This window comes from Heloderma suspectum, chromosome 1, assembly GCF_057233095.1.
Source record: "Heloderma suspectum isolate Gila_16-S chromosome 1, 16-S_ref, whole genome shotgun sequence".
Lineage (NCBI taxonomy): Eukaryota > Metazoa > Chordata > Lepidosauria > Squamata > Helodermatidae > Heloderma > Heloderma suspectum.
Genome location: NC_139458.1, coordinates 70,524,291 through 70,545,626, shown reverse-complemented (window position 1 = coordinate 70,545,626; position 21,336 = coordinate 70,524,291). Strand labels below are relative to the sequence as shown.

Genomic DNA, 21,336 nt, shown 5'->3' with positions numbered 1-21,336 from the left:
AAGTACAAGCGGGGTTTCGAAGAGGCAGAGGAACTAGAGATCAAATCGCCAACATTCGCTGCATCATGGAGAAAGCAAGAGAATTCCAGAAAAATGTCTATTTCTGTTTTATTGACTACTCTAAAGCCTTTGATTGTGTGGATCACAACAAACTGTGGCAAATTCTTAAAGAGATGGGAATACCAGACCACCTTACCTGTCTCCTGAGAAACCTGTATGAGGGTCAAGAAGCAACAGTAAGAACCAGACATGGAACAACCGATTGGTTCAAAATTGGGAAAGGAGTACGACAAGGCTGCATATTGTCACCCTGCTTATTTAACTTATATGCCGAGTACATCATGAGAAACGCCGGGTTGGATGAATCACAGGTCGGAATTAAGATTGCTGGGAGAATTATCAACAACCTCCGATATGCAGACGATACCACCCTAATGGCAGAAAGCGAAGAGGATCTGGTCTGAGCCACAGTCAGCTCCAGGTCTTGTTTTTACTGACTGTATAGAGCTTCTCCATCTTTGACTGCAAAGGACATAATCAATCTGATTTCAATATTGACCATCTGGTGATGTCCATGTGTAGAGTCACCTCTTGTGCTGTTGGAAAAGAGTGTTTGCTATGATCAGCGTGTTCTCTTGGCAAAACTCTATTAGCTTTTGTCCTGCTTCATTTTGTACACCTTGGTTTTGTACACCAAGGCCATGCCTGCCTGTTATACCGGTGATTTCTTGACTTCCTACTTTAGCATTCCAATCCCCTATGATGAAGAGGACATCTTTTTTTGGTGTTAGTTCTAAAAGGTGTTGTAGGTCTTCATAGAACCGATCAACTTCAGCTTCTTCGGCATCAGTGGTTGGGGCATAGACTTGAATTACTGTGATGTTGAATGGTTTGCCTTGGATTCATACTGAGATCATTCTATCGTTTTTAAGATTGTACCCCAGTACTGCTTTTCCCACCCTTTTGTTGACTATGAGTGCTACTCCATTTCTTCTAAGGGATTCTTGCCCACAGTAGTAGATATGATGGTCACCTGAATTAAATTCGCCCATGCCTATCCATTTTAGTTCGCTGATTCCCAAGATGTCGATGTTCAATCTTGCCATCTCATGTTTGACCACCTCTAGCTTACCTTGATTCATTGATCTGACATTCCAGGTTCCTAAACAATATTGTTCTTTACAGCATCGGATTTTCTTTTCACCACCAGACACATCCACAGCTGAGTGTCCTTTCGGCTTTGGCCCAGCCGCTTCACTCTTTCTGGCGCTACTTGGAAATACCCTCTGCTCTTCCCCAGTAGTATATTGGACACCTTCCAACCTGAGGGGCTCATTTTCCGGCGTCATCTCTTTTAGCCTTGTGATACGTTCCATGGGGTTTTCTTGGCAAGAATACTGGAGTGGGTTGCCATTTCCTTCTCCAGTGGACCACATTTTGTCAGAACTCTCTGCCATGACCTGTCCGTCTTGGGTGGCCCTGCACAGCATAGCTTATGGCTTCACTGAGTTACGCAAGCCCCTTCGCCACAACAAGGCAGTGATCCATGAAGGGGCCTCTTAATCTAGGGGATCCATTTAGATATCATGGCTAAGAAGCATTAATAGACCCGTCCTCCATGGATTTGGTTAGTACCCATTTAAAGCTATCCAAGTCTCTGACCATCATCATCTGTGGCAGCGTATTCCATACTAATGACGTGTTGTGTGAATTGTTGTTTAGTCGTTCAGTCGTGTCCGACTCTTCGTGACCCCATGGACCATAGCACGCCAGGCCTTCCTGTCCTGCGCTTCCTCCCGGAGCGTGCTCAAGTTCATATTCATTGCATCCGTGATGCTATCTAGCCATCTCATCCTCTGCCGTCCCCTTCTCCTTTTGCCTTCAGTCTTTCCCAGCATCAGGGTCTTTTCCAGGGAGTTTTCTCTTCGCATTAGGTGGCCAAAATATTGGAGCTTCAGCTTCATTATCTGTCCTTCCAATGAGCACTCAGGGTTGATTTCCTTTAGGATGGACTGATTTGACCTCCTTGCAGTCCAGGGGACTCGTACTAGTCTTCTCCAGCACCACAGTTCGAAAGCATCAATTCTTCGGCGCTCAGCCTTCCTTATAGTCCAGCTCTCACAGCCATACATTACTACTGGGAAAACCATAGCTTTGATTAGATGGACCTTTGTCAGCAAGGTGATGTCTCTGCTTCTTACTATGCTGTCTAGGTTGGCCATAGCTTTCCTCCCAAGGAGCAAGCGTCTTTTAATTTCATGGCTACAGTCACCGTCTGCAGTGATCTTGGAGCCCAAGAAAGTAAAATCTGTCACTGCTTCCATTTCTTCCCCTTCTATATGCCAGGAAGTGATGGGGCCAGATGCCATGATCTTAGTTTTTTTAATGTTGAGTTTCAAACCAGCTTTTGCACTCTCCTCTTTCACCCTCAACAAGAGGCTCTTGAGATCCTCTTCGCTTTCTGCCATTAGGGTGGTATCGTCTGCATATCGGAGGTTGTTGATAATTCTCCCAGCAATCTTAATTCCGACCTCTGATTCATCCAACCCGGCATTTCTCATGATGTACTCTGCATATAAGTTAAATAAGCAGGGTGACAATATGCAGCCTTGTCGTACTCCTTTCCCAATTTTGAACCAATCGGTTGTTCCATGTCTGGTTCTTACTGTTGCTTCTTGACCCTCGTACAGGTTTCTCAGGAGACAGGTAAGGTGGTCTGGTACTCCCATCACTTTAAGAATTTGCCACAGTTTGTTGTGATCCACACAATCAAAGCCTTTAGCGTAGTCAATGAAGCAGAAATAGACGTTTTTCTGGAATTCTCTTGCTTTCTCCATGATGCAGCGAATGTTGGCGATTTGATCTCTAGTTCCTCTGCCTCTTCGAAACCCAGCTTGTACTTCCGGTAGTTCTTGGTTCGCATACTGCTGAAGCCTAGCTTGTAGGATTTTGAGCATCACCTTGCTGGCATGTGAACTGAGCGCAATTGTGCGGTAGTTTGAACACTCTTTGGCGTTGCCCTTCTTTGGAATTGGAATGTAAACTGACCTTTTCCAGTCTTGTGGCCACTGTTGAGTGTTCCAGATTTGTTGGCATATTGAATGCAGCACTTTAACAGCATCATCTTTTAGGATTTTAAATAGCTCGGCTGGAATACTGTCATCTCTGCTAGCTTTGTTGTTACTAATGCTTCCTAAGGCCCACTTGACTTCACTCTCTAGGATGTCCGGCTCAAGTTCAGTGAGCGCACTATCATGGCTATCAGGGACATTCAGAACTTTCCTGTATAGTTCTTCTGTGTATTCTTTCCACCTCTTCTTAATCTCATCTGTTTCTGTTAGGTCCCTGCCTTCTTTGTCCTTGACCATGCCCGTCTTTGCACAAAACGTTCCCTTGAGATCTCCAATTTTCTTGAAGAGATCTCTAGTCTTTCCCATTCTGTTGTTTTCCTCGATTTCTTTGCATTGTTCATTTAAGAAGGCCTTCTTGTCTCTCCTTGCTTTTCTCTGGAACTCTGCATTCAGTTGGACATATCTTCCCCTTTCTCCCTTGCTTTTCGCTTCCCTTCTTTCGTGAGCTACTTGTAAAGCCTCATCAGACAGCCACTTTGCTTTCTTGCATTTCTTTTTCTTTGGGATGGATTTCGTTGCTGCCTCCTGAACAATGTTACGGACCTCCGTCCATAGTTCCTCAGGCACTCTGTCTATCAGGTCTAATTCCTGAAATCTATTCCTCACTTCCACTGTATATTCATCAGGGATATGATTTAGGTCATACCTGAACGGTTTAGTGGTTTTCCCGACGTTCTTCAATTTAAGCCGAAATTTTGCAAGAAGCAGCTCATGATCTGAGGCACAGTCAGCTCCAGGTCTTGTTTTTACTGACTGTAAATGGATGCTCTTCCCCAGTAGTATATTGGACACCTTCCAACCTGAGGGGCTCATCTTCTGGCGTCATCTCTTTTAGCCTTGTGATACATTCCATGGGGTTTTCTTGGCAAGAATACTGGAGTGGGTTGCCATTTCCTTCTCCAGTGGACCACATTTTGTCAGAACTCTCTGCCATGACCTGTCCGTCTTGGGTGGCCCTGCACGGCATAGCTTATGGCTTCATTGAGTTACGCAAGCCCCTTCGCCACAACAAGGCAGTGATCCATGAAGGGGGTTGTGTGAATTATGTGCATGTAAATTATGTGCTGTGTGAAGAAGTATGTATAACAAACCTATAAGGCCAATAGAAAAAAGGGTTTATTTAACTACACCAGCATAGAATAGGGATGTACAGATTTTGTTAATTTTTTTTTAACAAGAATTTTGTTCCACTTGTGCTAATCCCCCCCCAAAGTGAAAAACCAGTTCACAAGTCTGTGGAAACCGCGTGGAGTGTGGAAAATACAGTCCACTGCAGAATCTGCAGGTCGAATTGATAGAAATCCAAACTCATTTGAATCCATTGTGGATTTTTCTGACATCCCTAGCATAGAACAATAGAAGCAGGGGGTTGGACTTGGTGGTCTTGTAGGCCTCTTCCAACCCTATGATTCTAAGCATCTGTTCCTCATCCTATGCGGTGATGTACTGGCACTGTTAGTCTTCGGATCTAATTATTTGATGAACATTTTGTCCCAAGTGCACTAGATAAACTGGACATGGAGAGGCTATAATATAACCCAATAATACTAATCTTGCAATCTTTCCCCTGCAACTTATACATTCTCTGTATCCTCCCTCAGCGATTCCCTCACTTCTACAAAAAAATCTGATCAATTTAGCTTTACATGTGACTTTAGAGAAGTATTTCTTACCCATCCATTTGTTCTCCAGAAATTGTTAATTTGAATGGCACAAGCATGCTCTGTACTAACAGACCTTATTCTTTTCGTCAGGAATTATTAGGTTTGTTTTTATTTCAGGCCAGAGTCCAGATGGCATGCATTCTTCAGGTAATGTGCAGTGTGAACTCAGGAGAAGGCAGGCAGAAATAAATGCCTGTATTTCACTGGAGCATGAAGCACCTGAGCAGAATCACAGATTTGTGGGGTGCAGTGCGATTGATTGATTGACTGATTGATTTGCAAATAAAAATAAATCCCCAAACTCCTCTCCCCCTCCAAGTCTTATATATTTGTGAAGGTATTTTCCCCTTCATGTCACAATCTGGGTATGATTGAAAAGATACAGAAATAATTGTAATTCATGTGTTTTGAGCAACTGATCCAGCTATACAACTAATGGGAACCATATAAGTTCTGATACAGATGAGCAGTTCTTGCCTGCTGTTATCAGTGCTTGGATAAGTTCTTTTCTTTCTTTGGGTTCTTTGTGGATCTCCTCTGCAAGTGACTGCAGTCAAGGAAATGGACTTACAGTACGTCATATGTAACATAGCAAAACATACTCTTGATACAGGACTTTTTGAACAACTATTTTTAAAAGATGTCCTGGTAAAACAAACTATAGCCAGCCTCTGGTCTCTTATATCATAGCCAAAATGTCTAGTTTAGCCATTATTAAACTGTGTTCCATTTAGGACTGCTATTTTGCTTTGCTTGTTCTTTGCAGATCCATACTTTAATAGAAAACATTTCCAGTGTGGATTGTTGCTTAAAAGGCTTCTGATGTAAAACTCCACTTCTTCTGCAGTCTGATACAGCTGTCATGTGTATCTCAACCAATGTATCCATTGTACCAAATGGGTTATATCCAGTGTTAGTCTAACATAAGTCCCATTCATTTCAATGGCTCTTCTCTAAGTAGGACTAACATTGGATACAACCCAATGTGTGGAGTAAAAAGAAAGAGGAGCCCTTGCTAATTTGTCAGTAGGCACTTGTTAGGTTTGTGTATGTTTTGTGTCACTGGCATGTGGCAGCTGTGATGTAAGAAACAGCCCAGAAATGAAGTGTTTGCTTTGATCAACATCTCAGTGACACAGGACATGTGAAAACATGTCCAGCATGGCAATACTGGAGTGCAGAAGGCATGGAGATTTTAGTTGGTGCTCATCATAATTTGCACTAGAAAAAGTTGGCAGAATTTCACTCTATTATTTATACCAGGGGTGGGCAACTTGTGGCTTTCCAGATGTTTTAGGCTACAGCTCCCATCATCCCTCACCATTAGCTAGGGCTGATGGGAGTTGTAGGCCAACACATCTGGGGGGCCACAAGTTGTCCACCCCTGATTTATATTGTGGTGCCCAGGATTACCTGAAAGCTCACATTACAGCTTAAGGATGGGTAAACATAAAATAGAGAGTTCTTGATGTATCCGTCAGCTGCAGGGTGAGCTCAGCTTCTTCCCAGCCTCACAAATGAAATGACAGATGTGTATGCCAACAAACTTGAGAGCCAGTGTAGTGTAGTGGCTAGAGTGTTGACTGGGATTCAGGAAACCCAGGTTCTAGTTCCCACTCAGCCAGGAAGCTCACTGTGGGTGACTTTGGGCCAGTCACTGACTGGCACTTATTGTAACTGACTGCATTTTGTACTTCAGGGTTGTGAGGATAAAATGGAAAGGAAGAGGAAGACCATGTAAGCGGCCTTGGGTTCCTTGCAAGATGAAAAAAGGCGGGATATAAATATAATAATACATAATATTAAAAGCATTTCAGTTAATTCTCAGTTCTCTCAAATTACCTGTATTCTTGTAACACATTTGCACTTATTTATAACTGACTGCATTTTGTACTTCATATTGGTTGGGCAAGAGCAATCCTCTTCCTGAATGGTGCAGAGCAGAGGATCGTAGCTGCACGTGAACAATGCCAATTGATGCCTCATCTCTTTACCAGGGTACTAGTACAATGGATGTTGAAATAAAGATTTTTCAGACATTCAAAATTAAGCTCAGAAACATCTGGCTCGGCTGTCATACCTGTCCTTCCACCATACTTTGTGCAAGATTGTGGCTTTATAACTCTCTAGCTCTATAAAATGTTTCCCTGAACGTTCATACATTTATATGTTCATTTGCAGTCTTGTTAACTTTTTAAATTGAGACCTTATTTTAAAGAGCACAGCTGCTCTGGGGATGAGGAGGAGGTTTTGGGGTGACATCATGGAGGGTGTGCAGTCAATCAGCACCATGGACAGCTAGCTTCTTCTTCAGACTTGCAAAACCAATTCCTCCCACCTTGCTCCTGTAGAACCTGACCCTACAGAGGAAAGACACATTTGGAAGAAAACACAATGCTTCCAGAGAAGCCTTAAAATATGTTATGTCTATCTTTACCTTTAGAATTAGTAGTCTACAATTCAAGATACATCCTTTCAGAGGATGTATGCACATATATACACAGAAAGCACAACTGCTCTGTGTGGATATTTCAGCCATGCAGCTCTGTCCCTCTTCTCAGCAGATCTTTGTGGATAACAGCTGCAAAGCAATGCAGTAGCTCCATTTCCTGGGTTGCTTTATTACTTCTCGAAAATATACTGGGAAACAGACTGGAGCAAAGCTTATATTCTGTTTTGTTTGCATATCTAGTCAGACCCATATATTTTATTTAACAACAGTAATAAAAGAAACCTGTGTTCTGTCTTGTAAAAGCAAAAGCAACTCATACATTTAAATCATCATCACCAATTATAATAATAACTTGACTGATTGCCCTAATCATAGAGCCTAATGGTTGTTCTGTTTTTCTTATAACAGAAATCCCATGTAACTTTGGATTGAACTGCTCCTGGGTTACATCTACCAATGCCTCTGGAAAACCGGATTGGTTACTGTCTTCCATTGTTGCTTTGACTTCTCAAGAAGATCAGCAGATCATGGAGAACAGCCCATCCAACAGAGATCGAGAAGGTTGTTCATTTGTGCACTACACACACATTTGTGGTGAACCATCCTTGCCTTCATAGGCCACTTTCTTTCTTAACTGGATTCACTATGGCATCCAACACTGTACTTTTGAGTACATACCACTAAAAAAAAGTTATGAATTGAAACACAAATTGATTTTTTCATACATGTTAGTCAAAGGCTAGCTCAGACAGATAGTATATTTTCCAAATGAGAACTCTCCATTCATTAGACTACATCATGTACTAAATGCTGTTTATATATTAAAATTATTATAATGAGTACAAAAGGCATATTGTAGGTTCTTATATGGAAACTCAGTTGTAGAGAACTGGCTCTTCCTTCCTTTATTAGAGTCCTGCATGTTTCTTTCCAGAAGAGGCTGAAACTAAGGGCCAATTCATATGTTACTAGCATCATTATACTGCTTCAGTAACCACATCCAGGAGTCATATGGCCCAGTTCAAAGATACGGTTTCTTATCATGCAGTTATTACCTTTCTTCCCACCTGGGCAACAATCTGGTAGTAAGGAATCATGCCATTGCCCCCACCCATATTCAGGGATCCAAAATGTTGGCTTAGCTCAGTGCCAGCCATTCTTTATGACCACCATTGACCCTTCCCCAATGTCCTCAGAGGACTTTGGGTTGGAGAAAAGGGGTCTTTTGTGACATTTTTTCTTTGGAGTAGTCAGAAGCAATACAAGTCTCCCATGCTACTTCTGCCTGCTTGAAGGCTCAGCACAAAGTTGGATAATAGGAACAACTCTGCATGCTTCCAGACACTAGGAGACAATACAGAATGTTCTGTAGCTTGATCAGTTCCTATTTCTTGCTCCCTCCCCTTCCTCCTCCTTCTCTGCCTCTGCAGCAAGCACCAGGCACTCACACATCCAGATTTAGGGGGAGCTTGTAGTTAAACTGTTTGATAGCCTTCACCAACAATGTGTATAAAAGCACTACTAGAGTGAATTGATTAAACTTCTTTTAAACTGGCCCTAGCCTGTATTTATTGCCTCCAATACTAAAAGCTGTGTTGCCACACTTTCTCTGTATAAAGCAACTCTGCTGTAAGTCACACCAGACTTTCCAGCACACAACACCGAGAATGGATAGCCACCCCTCCTCTGTGCAGGAACAGGGAAGGGGCAGTTTGTTTGTTTGTTTGTTTGTTTGTTTATTAGATTTATTAACCGCCCATTTGGCCATCCAGTTCACTTTGTCGTGCTCAGCTCTGAAGCAAGCTTGCCTGCAGCAAAGCTCAGCATGACAGAATGAACCACCCTTCTTCCCCCTAACCCTCTCTCCCATTCAGAAGAGGGACTGGGATTGGCTTCCTCTATTGCTCTTAACTTTGAAGCAGGCAGAAGATTCAGTGTTCAGTGTGACATAATAGATCTCCAGGTTCTATGGCAGCCTTCCCCAACCTGGTGTCCTCCAGATGTGTTGGACTACAACTGCCAGAACCTGGCTGTGGGATTCTAGGATTATATGCTGCTTGGGGGAATCTTAGAGTTGTAGTCCAACACATCTGGAGGGCACCACGTTGGGGAAGGCTGTGTTATGGCATTTCTGAATCTCTCATGGAGGGATCTCTGTGTTTCTGAGTGTCTTGCCTTACCAGAGGCTGCTGGTCACTGGCAAGTGGATTTTTTTCTGAAACTTTAAAGTAGGTTGGTTGCACTTAGATCATCCTCTGTTAGGTGTTCAGCACTCTTCAGGGCTTGCCATATTTGATCATATGTAATCTTGGCTTGGTCTTGCTTCCACTCACTTCCACTCACTCATCCCATATCATGGATGAGCCTAACCTGCTCCTATGCCCTTTGCATACATAAATCTTTCTCCAAGGTAGATGCAAATATAGATCTTCCCCCAGATTACATTTTTATGTATAGGGATGATGTGCAAAATGTCTCTCATTATCTAAAAACATCACATGGAGAAAGGTGTTACAGGTAGTACAAGCTCCTGGTGGCTACAGTGGGAGTCAATCAGTCTCATTTAAGTTACTTTTCTTGAACCTACGATAACTTGCTGTTAGCTAACTTCTATGGAAAAACAGACAGTTGCCTAGGGAGATGACAGTTCCTTCTTGAGCCCTCCCTGCCAATATTTTGATCAGACCGATAGGTCCGCCTTCTGAACAATTCCAGCCTGACTTCTGCTTGATTTTAGTTATGGCAGCAGAATGCTCAAACAGTTGGTTTCTTGATAGAAGGAAGTTCACTATGGCTAAGGCTGCAACCCTATGCACAATTTACATGAAAGTAAGTCTTATTGGTCTTGTTGAGACTTAATTCTGAATCAATATGCATAAGATCAGGCTGCATGCTTGAGAATCCTTGCCACAGAACATCTAGATCCCTACATGAATCCATACATGATTTCATTCATTTTTTCCTGCTTATTCTCACCTTCCTCCTCCACCCCCACTTCTCTTTGCCCTCTTTATTAATATGAATTGATTTTACAAACTAAACTGATCTCTCCACTTCTCAACACCCTTTTCTCTGTATGTTTTCTTCTTTCTTCCCTGAGGTCTCTAGCTTTCAGCCATACTTTCTTGGGGTTATGTTTGTTTGTTTGTTCCTAACTTTTTCTTTTTTTCCCCCTGCAGGGGATATTCTTCTCCTGAACACTAGCAGGATCTCAGACAGGTGCATGTTCAGCCTCCACAGCCCTATCCTGCCTTGGAGCTCCAGTTCCTGTCTGTTAGAGCTTGCTGTGTATTCACAGGGAACCAGTCTAAGAGGACTTTCTGCTGAAATGCAACATGTGGACACTAATCAGAGTTTGACCATCCATCTGCAAGAAGGACATGAACGGCATGCTTGGTAAGACTTGTTCTTACAATGTATTACACTTTTATAGCTTTCCTCCAAATAGCTCTAGTCCAAACTAACGGATGAGTAAACTTCCTGGGGATGCATAATTAATCTGGGAAAACTGGATTAATTAATGACCCAGGTTGCCTGGCTTGGAAGCCTTTCTTCCTTCTGGGCACATGCTAGGAATTAGAGGCCTCTGGGCATGGCCTGGGTCTTTTCCATCCCTGTACTGGGCATTTTAAATTGGGCCAAAATGATCAGATCCTCCCAAATCCAACTTAAAAATGGGACTTAAATTGTCAAAAGCAGTTTTAGAACTAACAATGTTTGCTCTTTTATAAACGTCAAAAGGACTCAGTTCTTTGGAAACATACATTATTTTTCTCTGATAGGCTTACTAGAATTGAAATACTATACTAAAATGAATGTAATCTAGTGGATGGGCCTTTTCTCTGAGGCAGGCCCAAGAGAAATTTGCTGTCATTCTTACTCCCAGATTAAAATTATGAAATGAAAATGCAATGTTAAAAAGTGAAACCGTTTCAGAGTTTGCCTGTCTTCTTTCCAAAAGAGGAGTGCTAGCATGGCAGTCTCATTCACCTGTCAGGCTTCAGAAAGGTTGAGACTCCAGTTTCCCCTGAAAACCCGGCAGACTGAGCTTTGAGGGCACCACCTGGGCTCCAGTGGTAGTTGATCTGCATGCTCAGTCAGCTGACTCCAAAGGCCCTATGAAGCCCTAGCCTCAGCTTGCTCCTTAGTCCAAGAAACTTGCCTCTTGTGTGAGGAAGCTGCCAGCCTAAGCGCTTTATTTCTCCCCTTGATTGCTGCTCGGGAACTCAACCAAGCACTGGTAATGCCAGAGTTGAGGCACCAGAGCCTGATCACTAGGAGCCCCTGTCTGAGACCTTTGCTGGCACTTTCCAGCATCTTATGACAAGTACGACTCTCGAAAGTATATGTAAAAATGTACAGTGAGAAGAAATCCTGGCAATGTTTTCTGTTGCATCAGCTGTCCTTGCTAGAACGGGCTTGGAAACCTGATTGCCTGTGATCCATCAAATTACAGTATTCCAGCTCTCCTGCTCATGCTCTTACTGAGACAATTATTTTTTCTTGAACTCGTAGGGTGCAATCCTATGCATGTTTAGAGAGAAAAAAAGTCCTACAACTCCCAGCATCCCCCAGCCAGCCATGCTGGCTGGGGAATGCTGGGAGTTGTAGGACTTTTTTCTCTACAAACATGCATAGGATCGCGCCCTTAACCTCTTCAAATTTAGTAGTTGTCTCTGCTGGAAAAAACAGGACCCTGGGTTTAGTTAGTGCTGCATTTTAGATAAATGGTAGGAGACAGAGACGACGCACACAACTCCTGATATTATGAAACAACTCATGAAGGAAAGTAGAACAGTCAGTTGCATTCTCACAGTGGGTCTTGGAATCGCTTGTATTGGTCAGAGACAATTGCTTAAAACTTATTCAGTTTTGTATGTGTGCAATATGGCCTAGTTGCTACTGCAGCATAATACCCTTAATCTACCTACCTAAACTTGCATCAGTTTGAACTTTGTTTACTGCTCCAGACTCTTTTTCTCTACATGCACATTGCTCAGGGAGTTCTTGACCACAACATACCAGCCTTAATGTCTGTATTTAGACTAGGAGTAATATTAGCCAATTTAACGAGATGTGTCCTCCTGACATAAAATCAATAGTAAAAGTATTGCCAGGCTGAGTGCATCTGAATTACTGCTGCCACAATCCATCTTCCACTGTGTATACAAAGGGTTTTGTTCTGGTGTTCCATTAAGGAAATTAAATTGGCTCAAAAGTGTTCCTGTTCAGGCCAAGTGTAGAAGGCACCTTATTTATGGCACCAGAGAGAAGCTTCTGCAGTTAGATCTAGCAGTTTAGGGTCTGCCAGAATCCAGCTACACAAATGAATCCTTGACCAGAGCTCCACGACAGTGGTAGGTGGTTCACACATTTATTTTTGGAAATGCAAAGCTGCCTCTCACTCTTTCTCATTCTGAATACTCTGCTATTAAGATCACGTTGTAGAGGAAATGCATTAGTAGATGCTACTAGGGCTGACTAGATATAGTGCTGTGATTGTACATCAGACATAACGTACTCGTGATTAAATTTTGAAGGCTGTTTGGATGCTTTGCTCTAATTTACAATAGTGGTAATGTGGAGTGACTCAGTGCTACAGGTTTCTGGCTGCTGTGATGCACTGTAACACAAGTGATACAGTGATGAATCAGAGCTGGTGGGCTGGACAGTGTGCAGAAGCAAAAAAAAAAAATGGTGCTGGTGTTCCAGTACTGGAAGAGCTAGTACACGTGAACAACGGCTGTGGTTTAAAGTACAAAAAGCTGGGCAACTTGTTCACTGAGGACAACAACACAAATATGGCATGACTCTTATCTAGTTTGCATATATCTACATGGGGTCACGAAGAGTCGGACACGACTGAACGACTGAACAACAACAACATATAATGAATAGTTTGTATGTTTTTAATTTAATTTTACTAAAACATGAGTAGTACAACAGAATGTGAATACAGTGAGATAAGTATTAATATGCAGAGGGATACAACCCTCTATATTTATGTAATCTAATGATGTATTTCTGTTGACAGAAGAACTTTGAGGGTTCAGTGAATCTCTCTGCTTTCAGTAGTTTAATAACTAGTCAATGTGTTTGGAGGAATTGTGATTGTGTTTAAAACCCAAAGGAGTCTCAAGAGGTTGCAAGTTCAAATGGAGGCATGGTATATGTGGAATACTTTGGGCACTCTGAAGCTCTATATAAATGTGAAGTATTAAAAATCATTACAACTTTTGTTTTTTGTTTTTTGCAGGGTGAAGTGGAAAGTGTTGATAGGCTCAGTTGGACAAGTCGAAAGGCCCTTTGAGATCACTTTGCTGTATTCAAGCTGTGGAGAAAAGAGTTCTGGGCTTTTGGCACTGGGCTCTTTGCAACTCAGAAACTGCTTTCATGGTATGTCTTAATATAGCCATTCATCTCTGGGCAGTCAAGACACTGCTCTGCATAATCACTGCACAAGAAAAAGCTCAGGAAGACTGGGTATACTTCTACAATGAAACTATGCAACTTTAGAAGCTATCTATACATTAATACGGAGCAGGAATTTTTTGACTGCTAAATGTTATCCGATCGGGTTCAGAACAGTCTCAAATTACAGCTACCAGTGCCTAGATTTGCAGATAAATAATTGCACCCCCGAAAATAAATTGACAGCTTCACAATTAATTAACGTAATAATTTGTATCATGGAGCTGAACGGGTACGCAATACAGTGTTAATACAAATTTAATTCAAAGCTGTGAAATCTCAAGATCAAGTAAAACAGCTTATTAATGAAGTTAATAAATCATAAGTTAAACATAGATAGTTGTGAATTTTTTCACAACAGATATAGCTACTGCTTATGAACCTGATTATTATTGTAGAACAAATGAATACATCTTTTTTCTTACAGGAATATTTTGCAGGATAATATGTTTGGGTTCAAAACTTGGTTTTGGTTCTTTCGCTTAAAAATATTTTTTAAATGTACAAAAGGAGAACAAAACAACACTCTTCATACGTTGCAGTGGTGCAGCCACAGCATAAATATATAAGAAAATACATATATTCTTCTTAAATTAAGTCAAGCATAAACAGGTTTTAGGTCCAAAACTGCATTTAAATTTTAAATCAGCAATTCCCAATAGATATAGTTACAATTCTGGCTTTATTAGATTTTTAAAAATCTTTTTTATTACCCATCCCTTCTTATTTTTCGCTATCTGTGTGTGTTTTTTAAGAGCAATAACTTGTAGCTAGGGATGAACGAAAGTCCCTTACCTGGTCCCGCAGCTTTTTTCGGGGGGGGGGGGAGGTGATCCGTTTCTCCCCCTGAAATTCTTGGCAGGTGGGGAGGCACCCCATCCCTCCCCGCCGAAATTCTGGCCGGCGGGGAGCACCCTGCCTCTCCGGCCGCGAAAGAAAAAAGTAAAGTAAAAAAAAACAAACGTGATAGGCTACATAAAGATTTACGTAGCCTATCACGGCTAGATTTTCAAAAAACACCGTGATAGGCTACATAAATCTTTACATAGCCTATCACGGCTGACTTTGGGGGGGAAAAAAGCGCGTACGCAAATGGTTGCGTTGCCCTTATTTTCGCCGTAGTCTACGTAAATCTTTACGTAGACTACCCGTGCCAAAATAAGGAAAACAAATGGGCGCCGCCATTTGCGTACGCACTTTTTTTTTTTTTTCAAAGTAAAAAGATTTACGTAGCCTATCACGGTGTTTTTTGAAAATCTAGCCGTGATAGGCTACGTAAATCTCTACGTAGCCTATCACATTTTTTTTTTTACTTGGAAATGGCGGCAGTGGCAGCCAGTCAGAAGACCGGCTGCCGCTGCCACCGCCGAAACGCTGCCGGGACACGCCGCCGCGAGGGACATTTGCACGAGGTAAGTCCCATCCCGGGGGGGGGGTTGGGGGGCTGTCAGAGAATTTCTCCACCAATTTCGGGGGGCCGAATGTGTTGGCATTCGGCCTCCCGGAGATTCGTGGAGAAATTCTCCGACATCCCTACTTGTAGTGGATTTATTCCTCCTGTAGGTCAAATACTTGAAATACTTATGCCAGGGAAATATTTAGTGAAAATATATAGAACTGGAAGGGAACTTGAGTGATTTAAGGCCATTTGTGTTCCTTATTTTGGCACGGGTAGTCTACGTAAAGATTTATGTAGACAACGGCGAAAATAAGGGCAACGCAAATAGCGTTGCCCTTATTTTCGCCATAGTCTACATAAATCTTTACGTAGACTACCCGTGCCAAAATAAGGAACACAAATGGGCGCCGCCATTTGCGTACGCGCTTTTTTTTTTTCAAAGTCAGCCGTGATAGGCTACGTAAAGATTTACGTAGCCTATCACGGTGTTTTTTGAAAATCTAGCCGTGATAGGCTACGTAAATCTTTACGTAGCCTATCACTTTTTTTTTTTTTTTAACTTGGAAATGGTGGCAGTGGCAGCCAGTCGGAAGACCGGCTGCCGCTGCCACCGCCGAACCGCTGCTGGGACCCGCTGCCGCGAGGGACATTCACACGAGGTGAGTCCCATCCCGGGGGGGGGTCGGGGGGCTGTCGGAGAATTTCTCCACCAATTTCGGGGGGCTGAATGCATTGGCATTCGGCCTCCCGGAGATTCGTGGAGAAATTCTCTGACATCCCTACTTGTAGCGGATTTATTCTTCCTGTAGGTCAAATACTTGAAATACTTATGCCAGGGAAATATTTAGTAAAAATATATAGAACTGGAAGGGAACTTGAGTGATTTAAGGCAAACTGGATAATTGATCAAGATGTCCTTGAACTGGAGTATATTGCAAATACAGAGAAATATGGTGATGAGATGAGGGAAGAACTGAAAAAGAGCACAATAAATTCTGCTCATTGATAACCCAACTGCCACCCCAAAGGAATCTTGTTCTGGGAAGCAGTGGTAAATCCAGCACCTGCAAAGGTCACCTCTATATTATCCATTGACTGAACATCCAGTACTACCCATTCATTTCAATCTGGAAACTGAAAGCCACAGGGATGGCAGCCTTTTAAACAATGGAAAGAAAAGGTCTGCAAGCTAGTGTGGTATAGAGCATTGGACTGGGAGTTAGGAGACCTGGATTCTATTCCCTCTCTGCCATGAAGTTCACTGGATGACTTTGGGCCAGTTACTAATTCCCAGCCTAACCTACCTCACTGGGTTGTTGTGATGATAAAATGGAGAGGAGGAGGAGGACGATGTACACTGCCTTGGGCTTCTTGGAGGAAAGGTGGGGTATAAAAGTAATAGATAGAACAAAAAATACATAAAACTTTATAACACTGTCTTGCTTGTTAGCACCAAAGTGAGGGGCAGTGCAAACTCGCATACTCTTAACTCTTTTTTTTCTAACAGGGCCCAGTGGCCCACAGAAAAAAATCAACCAGGGGTCACATACATTAATGAATTAATTCATTCATTCATTAATTGTGTTGTATGCTCTTATTTGTATCATAAATACCATAAATAAAGACTGTAACGTCTAGGAAGATTGTGCTGAGGTACTATCTTCCTGAAACTCTGCCTACTCAAATTGGGATCCAGTGACTAACAGAAACAAGATTATAACTATAACTAGAGAGGGAAGCAAGTGAAGGCACATACTTGCTCCTCCTATCAGGGAATATTGCCACTGGAGCATGAAGGGCAGGTGGGGGGGGAGGGGAAGACACCACTGCTGGTGTCTCAGACTCAGAGTGCCTACCAGCAGTGACACCCAACTGGCCACTCTCCTCGCTGGCCCTTCCCAAGGTGGAAGGAGCTCCCTGGAAATGCCTGGGGGTTGAGGAAATTAAGGGGGGGGGCTGGATCTAGCACTTGGGCCAGAGGTTCCCCACCCCTGAAGTAGGTCATCACTTTCATGTATGAATCAGTCATCACAGATTAATTACTACCTTCAGTGTGAACTCAAACAAATTCTTTTCCAACGTTTTCATATTTGGTGCAGAACCAGAGGATGACAAAAGTTTAAAATGTGTTAATATTCACCGTTCTTGACCATTAGGTGTGCTTGCTGTCATTTGTTGCTAGAGTTTCAGTAGACTAGGGGAGAGCTAAGTGCATCAATCCCATTCCTAAAGTGCAGGACTGTTGGATTTACTTTACCAACAGTGCAGCCGTTGACGACTGTATATGTAAAAGTCAAACACTATCTGTGGATGTGTCTGTCCTTGCAGCCTAGATTCGATTGATAGGTGGGATTTCAGTATTTTAAACAAAATAAATAATTGTAATGGATCTGTTCATGCTACCTTCAAGCATTCACTCTTGTGTACATCTCACTCACTCCTTGCCATCTTCTTCCACTGCCGTGTGAGTAAGCAGAGAGAGGAACTCATAATGGGTCTGTCACCATCTTGATCTAGGCATTCTTGTGTGATTCACTTTAGGCAAAGAAGGTCCACATCTTTCCAAATATGACAAGGGTTCCACAGCCCCCTGCCCACGCTGGGGCTGTGTCAGCCACCTGCACATCTGTAATTTCAACACAGATTGCCCCACCAAAGACATTGATGGATCTATCTGTGGTAAGTATAATTCTATCTCCTTCATACTCTCTTGAAATGGGTTCCTGCTTGTCAACTTTGTTGTGTGAGGGTTTTGAGCCCATTCCCTCCAGCCTTACAGGTCATAGAATAGAGAAATATGCTTGAGGTCAGGATGGCAGTGCCTGATTTTGGCAGTGCCGGAAAAACAGACATCCCTCAAATTAGACTTTGGAGCTATAATGAGCACGTTAGATTCTTGTACAAGGAAACGGGAAAAGCCAGTCTCTGCGGTGTAAGCAGATCACACTGTACCAGATAAAAGCCCATGTAGTTTTTCATTAACTAGTATCACTGAACTATACACCTTTAGGGTTGATTGATTAACCAGTTTTCTGCAGTGATCGTGCCCTTGAAGTTTCAGACTCGTGAAAGTCCGTTGTTTGAAGGGGGCCCAAAGCCCAATATATAATGTAAGTAAGTGTCATGCCCCCTCTAGAGGAGGTAGCATATAGCCACCAGGACTAGTAGCCATTGATAGTCCCCTCAGAGCTTGCAGCCACAGCCTGAAGGGTCTATAGCTGAAGCCCTCTCTTCTCCACAAACAGCCTTTATATCCAATACCAGAGTCCTGCTCCCCAGCAAGATGTCATGAGATGGCTTCCTCCTTTTGTCAAGACTGTAGGTTCTGGGCAGCTGAATTTTTAGGTTAAAAAAACCTTGTTTTTATTGTAATCTGCCTTGGGGGCCTTGCCAAATAGAAGATGGTAGGATATAAATACAAAAACTTATATACAATTTTATCAAAAACAACTTGGTTGTAGCATTCAAGATGAAGTACCATAGCACTGTATGTAGAATGAGATGAAATGAGACCTTAAATAACCCCTTTGTAGAAATGTAAGCTTTGCCTGCTTTTGTTTTCTAACCAAACTCAACAAGAGAATCCATAGTTCAATATACAACACTCATCCTGTTTTGTTTCTTAATGCGACTTATATTTTCTTCCACTAACATCCCTCTTTCCCTCACAGACAGTCTACCAGAAGGGGCACATTGTTCTTTTGAGGAAGGTTCCTGTGGCTGGACGTTGGATGGCAATGTGAATTTTTCCTGGTCTATTACTAGCTTTTCAAAGGTGCATGAACACCAATTTGGAGGATCTGCCTTACACACCACTAGAGGTAAGTTCCATATTTGCCATCTTCCAGTTTATCTTGAAACACAGGGTGACCTTGGATGTTCTAAAGAAGCAGCATTAAAGGAAGCATGAGTGATTCACCCTTCCTCTTCCATGCTTCTGGGCCACATCCATTCTGGGGGAGTGCACATTGCCCCTACCTTGAGAGATGCATATCAACCCATTTGAAACATGCACATCTCCCCCTTGTGCACAAAACCCCAATGTGGTGGGAGAGGAAATACGATATAATCACATTACTTTGTCGCTGCTTCTTGAGAATATTGAAGTGGTTTTTCAGTAGAAGGATTTCAAGACATTTGGGGTAATTTTGTCAAATCTGTTGAGAAATCAACTGTGAGAGGCCATGCATGGCTGGAAATTTGGCTAGCCTCACTGCTTCACCTGAAAGTTATTGCGGCATTCCCAAAGGAGGAAGGATCTGGCTAATGAGCCCAAGCCACAAAAGGAAAAATATAAAAATGGACCAAAGACCAAAGACAGAAGAAAGGGGTGGTGGAAGGAGGAGAAGACAAGGAGCTTTCGACAAAGTGCCCCATGATATCCTGATGAGCAAACTAGCTCAAAGTGGGCTAGATGAAACAACGATCCGGTGGATCCACAGTTGGCTACAGAATCGGACTCAAAGAGTGCTTATCAATGGGACCTTCTCAAACTGGGGAGAGGTAACAAGTGGGGTACCGCACGGCTCAGTCCTGGGCCCAGTGCTCTTCAACATTTTTATTAATGACTTGGAGGAGGAGGTGCAGAGAATGCTGATCAAATTTGCAGATGACACAAAATTGGGAGGGATAGCTAATACTTTGGAAGACAGAAATAAAATTCAAAGTGATCTGGATAGACTGGAGCGCTGGGCAGAAAACAACAGAATGACATTTAATAGGGACAAATGCCAAGTTCTGCACCTAGGAAAAAGAAACCAAACGCACAGTTACAAGATGGGGGATACGTGGCTCAACCACACTACAAGCAAGAAGGATCTTGGAATTGTTGTCGATCACAAGCTGAATATGAGCCAACAATGTGATGTGGCTGCAAAAAAGGCAAATGCTATTTTGGGCTGCATTCACAGAAGCATCGCTTCCAAATCCCGGGAAGTACTAGTTCCCCTCTACTCAGCACTGGTTAGGCCTCATCTGGAGTACTGTGTCCAGTTCTGGGCACCACACTTGAAGAAGGATGCAGACAAACTGGAGAGGGTTCAGAGGAGGGCAACAAAGATGATCAGGGGACTGGAAACAAAGCCCTATGAAGACAGACTGAAAGAACTGGGCATGTTTAGCCTTGAGAAGAGAAGACTGAGGGGAGATATGATAGCACTCTTCAAGTATTTGAAAGGTTGTCACAGAGAAGAAGGCCAGGATCTCTTCTTGATAATCCCAGAGTACAGGACACGGAATAATGGGCTCAAGTTACAGGAAGCCAGATTCCGGCTGAACATCAGGAAAAACTTCCTGACTGTAAGAGCAATACGACAATGGAACCGATTACCTGGGGAGGTGGTGGGCTCTCCCACACTGGAGGCCTTCAAGACGAGGCTGGACAGCCATTTGTCAGGGATGCTCTGACTTGGATTCCTGCCTTGAGCAGGGGGTTGGACTCGATGGCCTTGTAGGCCCCTTCCAACCCTACTATTCTATGATTCTATGAGTCATACAAGACAGGCAAGTTTTGTTTTGAGAGACTAATTGAGTCTGGGACTATCTATGAAAAGACAACAGCCTCTATGATGAGCCAGCTATGTCTTGTTTAAGGCCAAGATGGAAAAAAATATTTAGCCTTTTCAAAGAGCTGAGAGACACTAAACTTTCTCTGAAAGGCATTACCTTTAACAGCTTATCAGACTAATGTTAGCTAGATTATGTAAATAGGTGGTGTTCAAAGTTAAATTTTAAGCCATGGTCCAATAGGCCAAGATCCACAGAAATGTTATTAGTATGCAACATGTTGTGGGCCTACAATGATTCCTGGGGACTCAGCCTCTCTCTCCTCCAAAGCGTCTATTGGCTGTGTTTTAAGATAATCTTTGGAGGCCACCTACAGTCAGTAAGGCCTTCTCAGTGGCGGCCCTTACCCTACAGAAGAGATACACTGCTGGCCTCATCTGTGGCCACATTGAAGGAGGTTTTAAAAACTCATCTATTTTCCTTGGCTTTTAAGTGAAAGTTGTTATGGCATTTGCTGCTGAAATGGTATAGTATTAAAATTGTATTTTATTGTAATTGTGTTTTTAAACATTGTTGTTTATGTTTAATGTTATTTTATGGATGTGATGTTGAATTTTACTGTTTTTATTCCATAAGAAGACTATGGTCTTGAAAGCTGCCTGAAAAATACATAAAATAAATAAAATATTTTAGTTGGATCTTACTAGAGTATGA

General features: G+C 42.5%; 1 protein-coding gene across 1 annotated transcript in view; it reads left to right on the top strand.

Moving 5' to 3' along the window:
• Nucleotides 1-21,336, top strand: part of LTK (leukocyte receptor tyrosine kinase) — a 149,834-nt gene that overhangs the window by 41,550 nt on the left and 86,948 nt on the right. Inside the window, exons 3-7 of the mRNA XM_084846017.1 lie at nt 7,656-7,808; nt 10,427-10,643; nt 13,504-13,643; nt 17,659-17,796; nt 18,789-18,938. Coding sequence (XP_084702143.1) covers nt 7,656-7,808; nt 10,427-10,643; nt 13,504-13,643; nt 17,659-17,796; nt 18,789-18,938 — 798 coding nt within the window. The remainder of the gene's footprint in view (nt 1-7,655; nt 7,809-10,426; nt 10,644-13,503; nt 13,644-17,658; nt 17,797-18,788; nt 18,939-21,336) is intronic.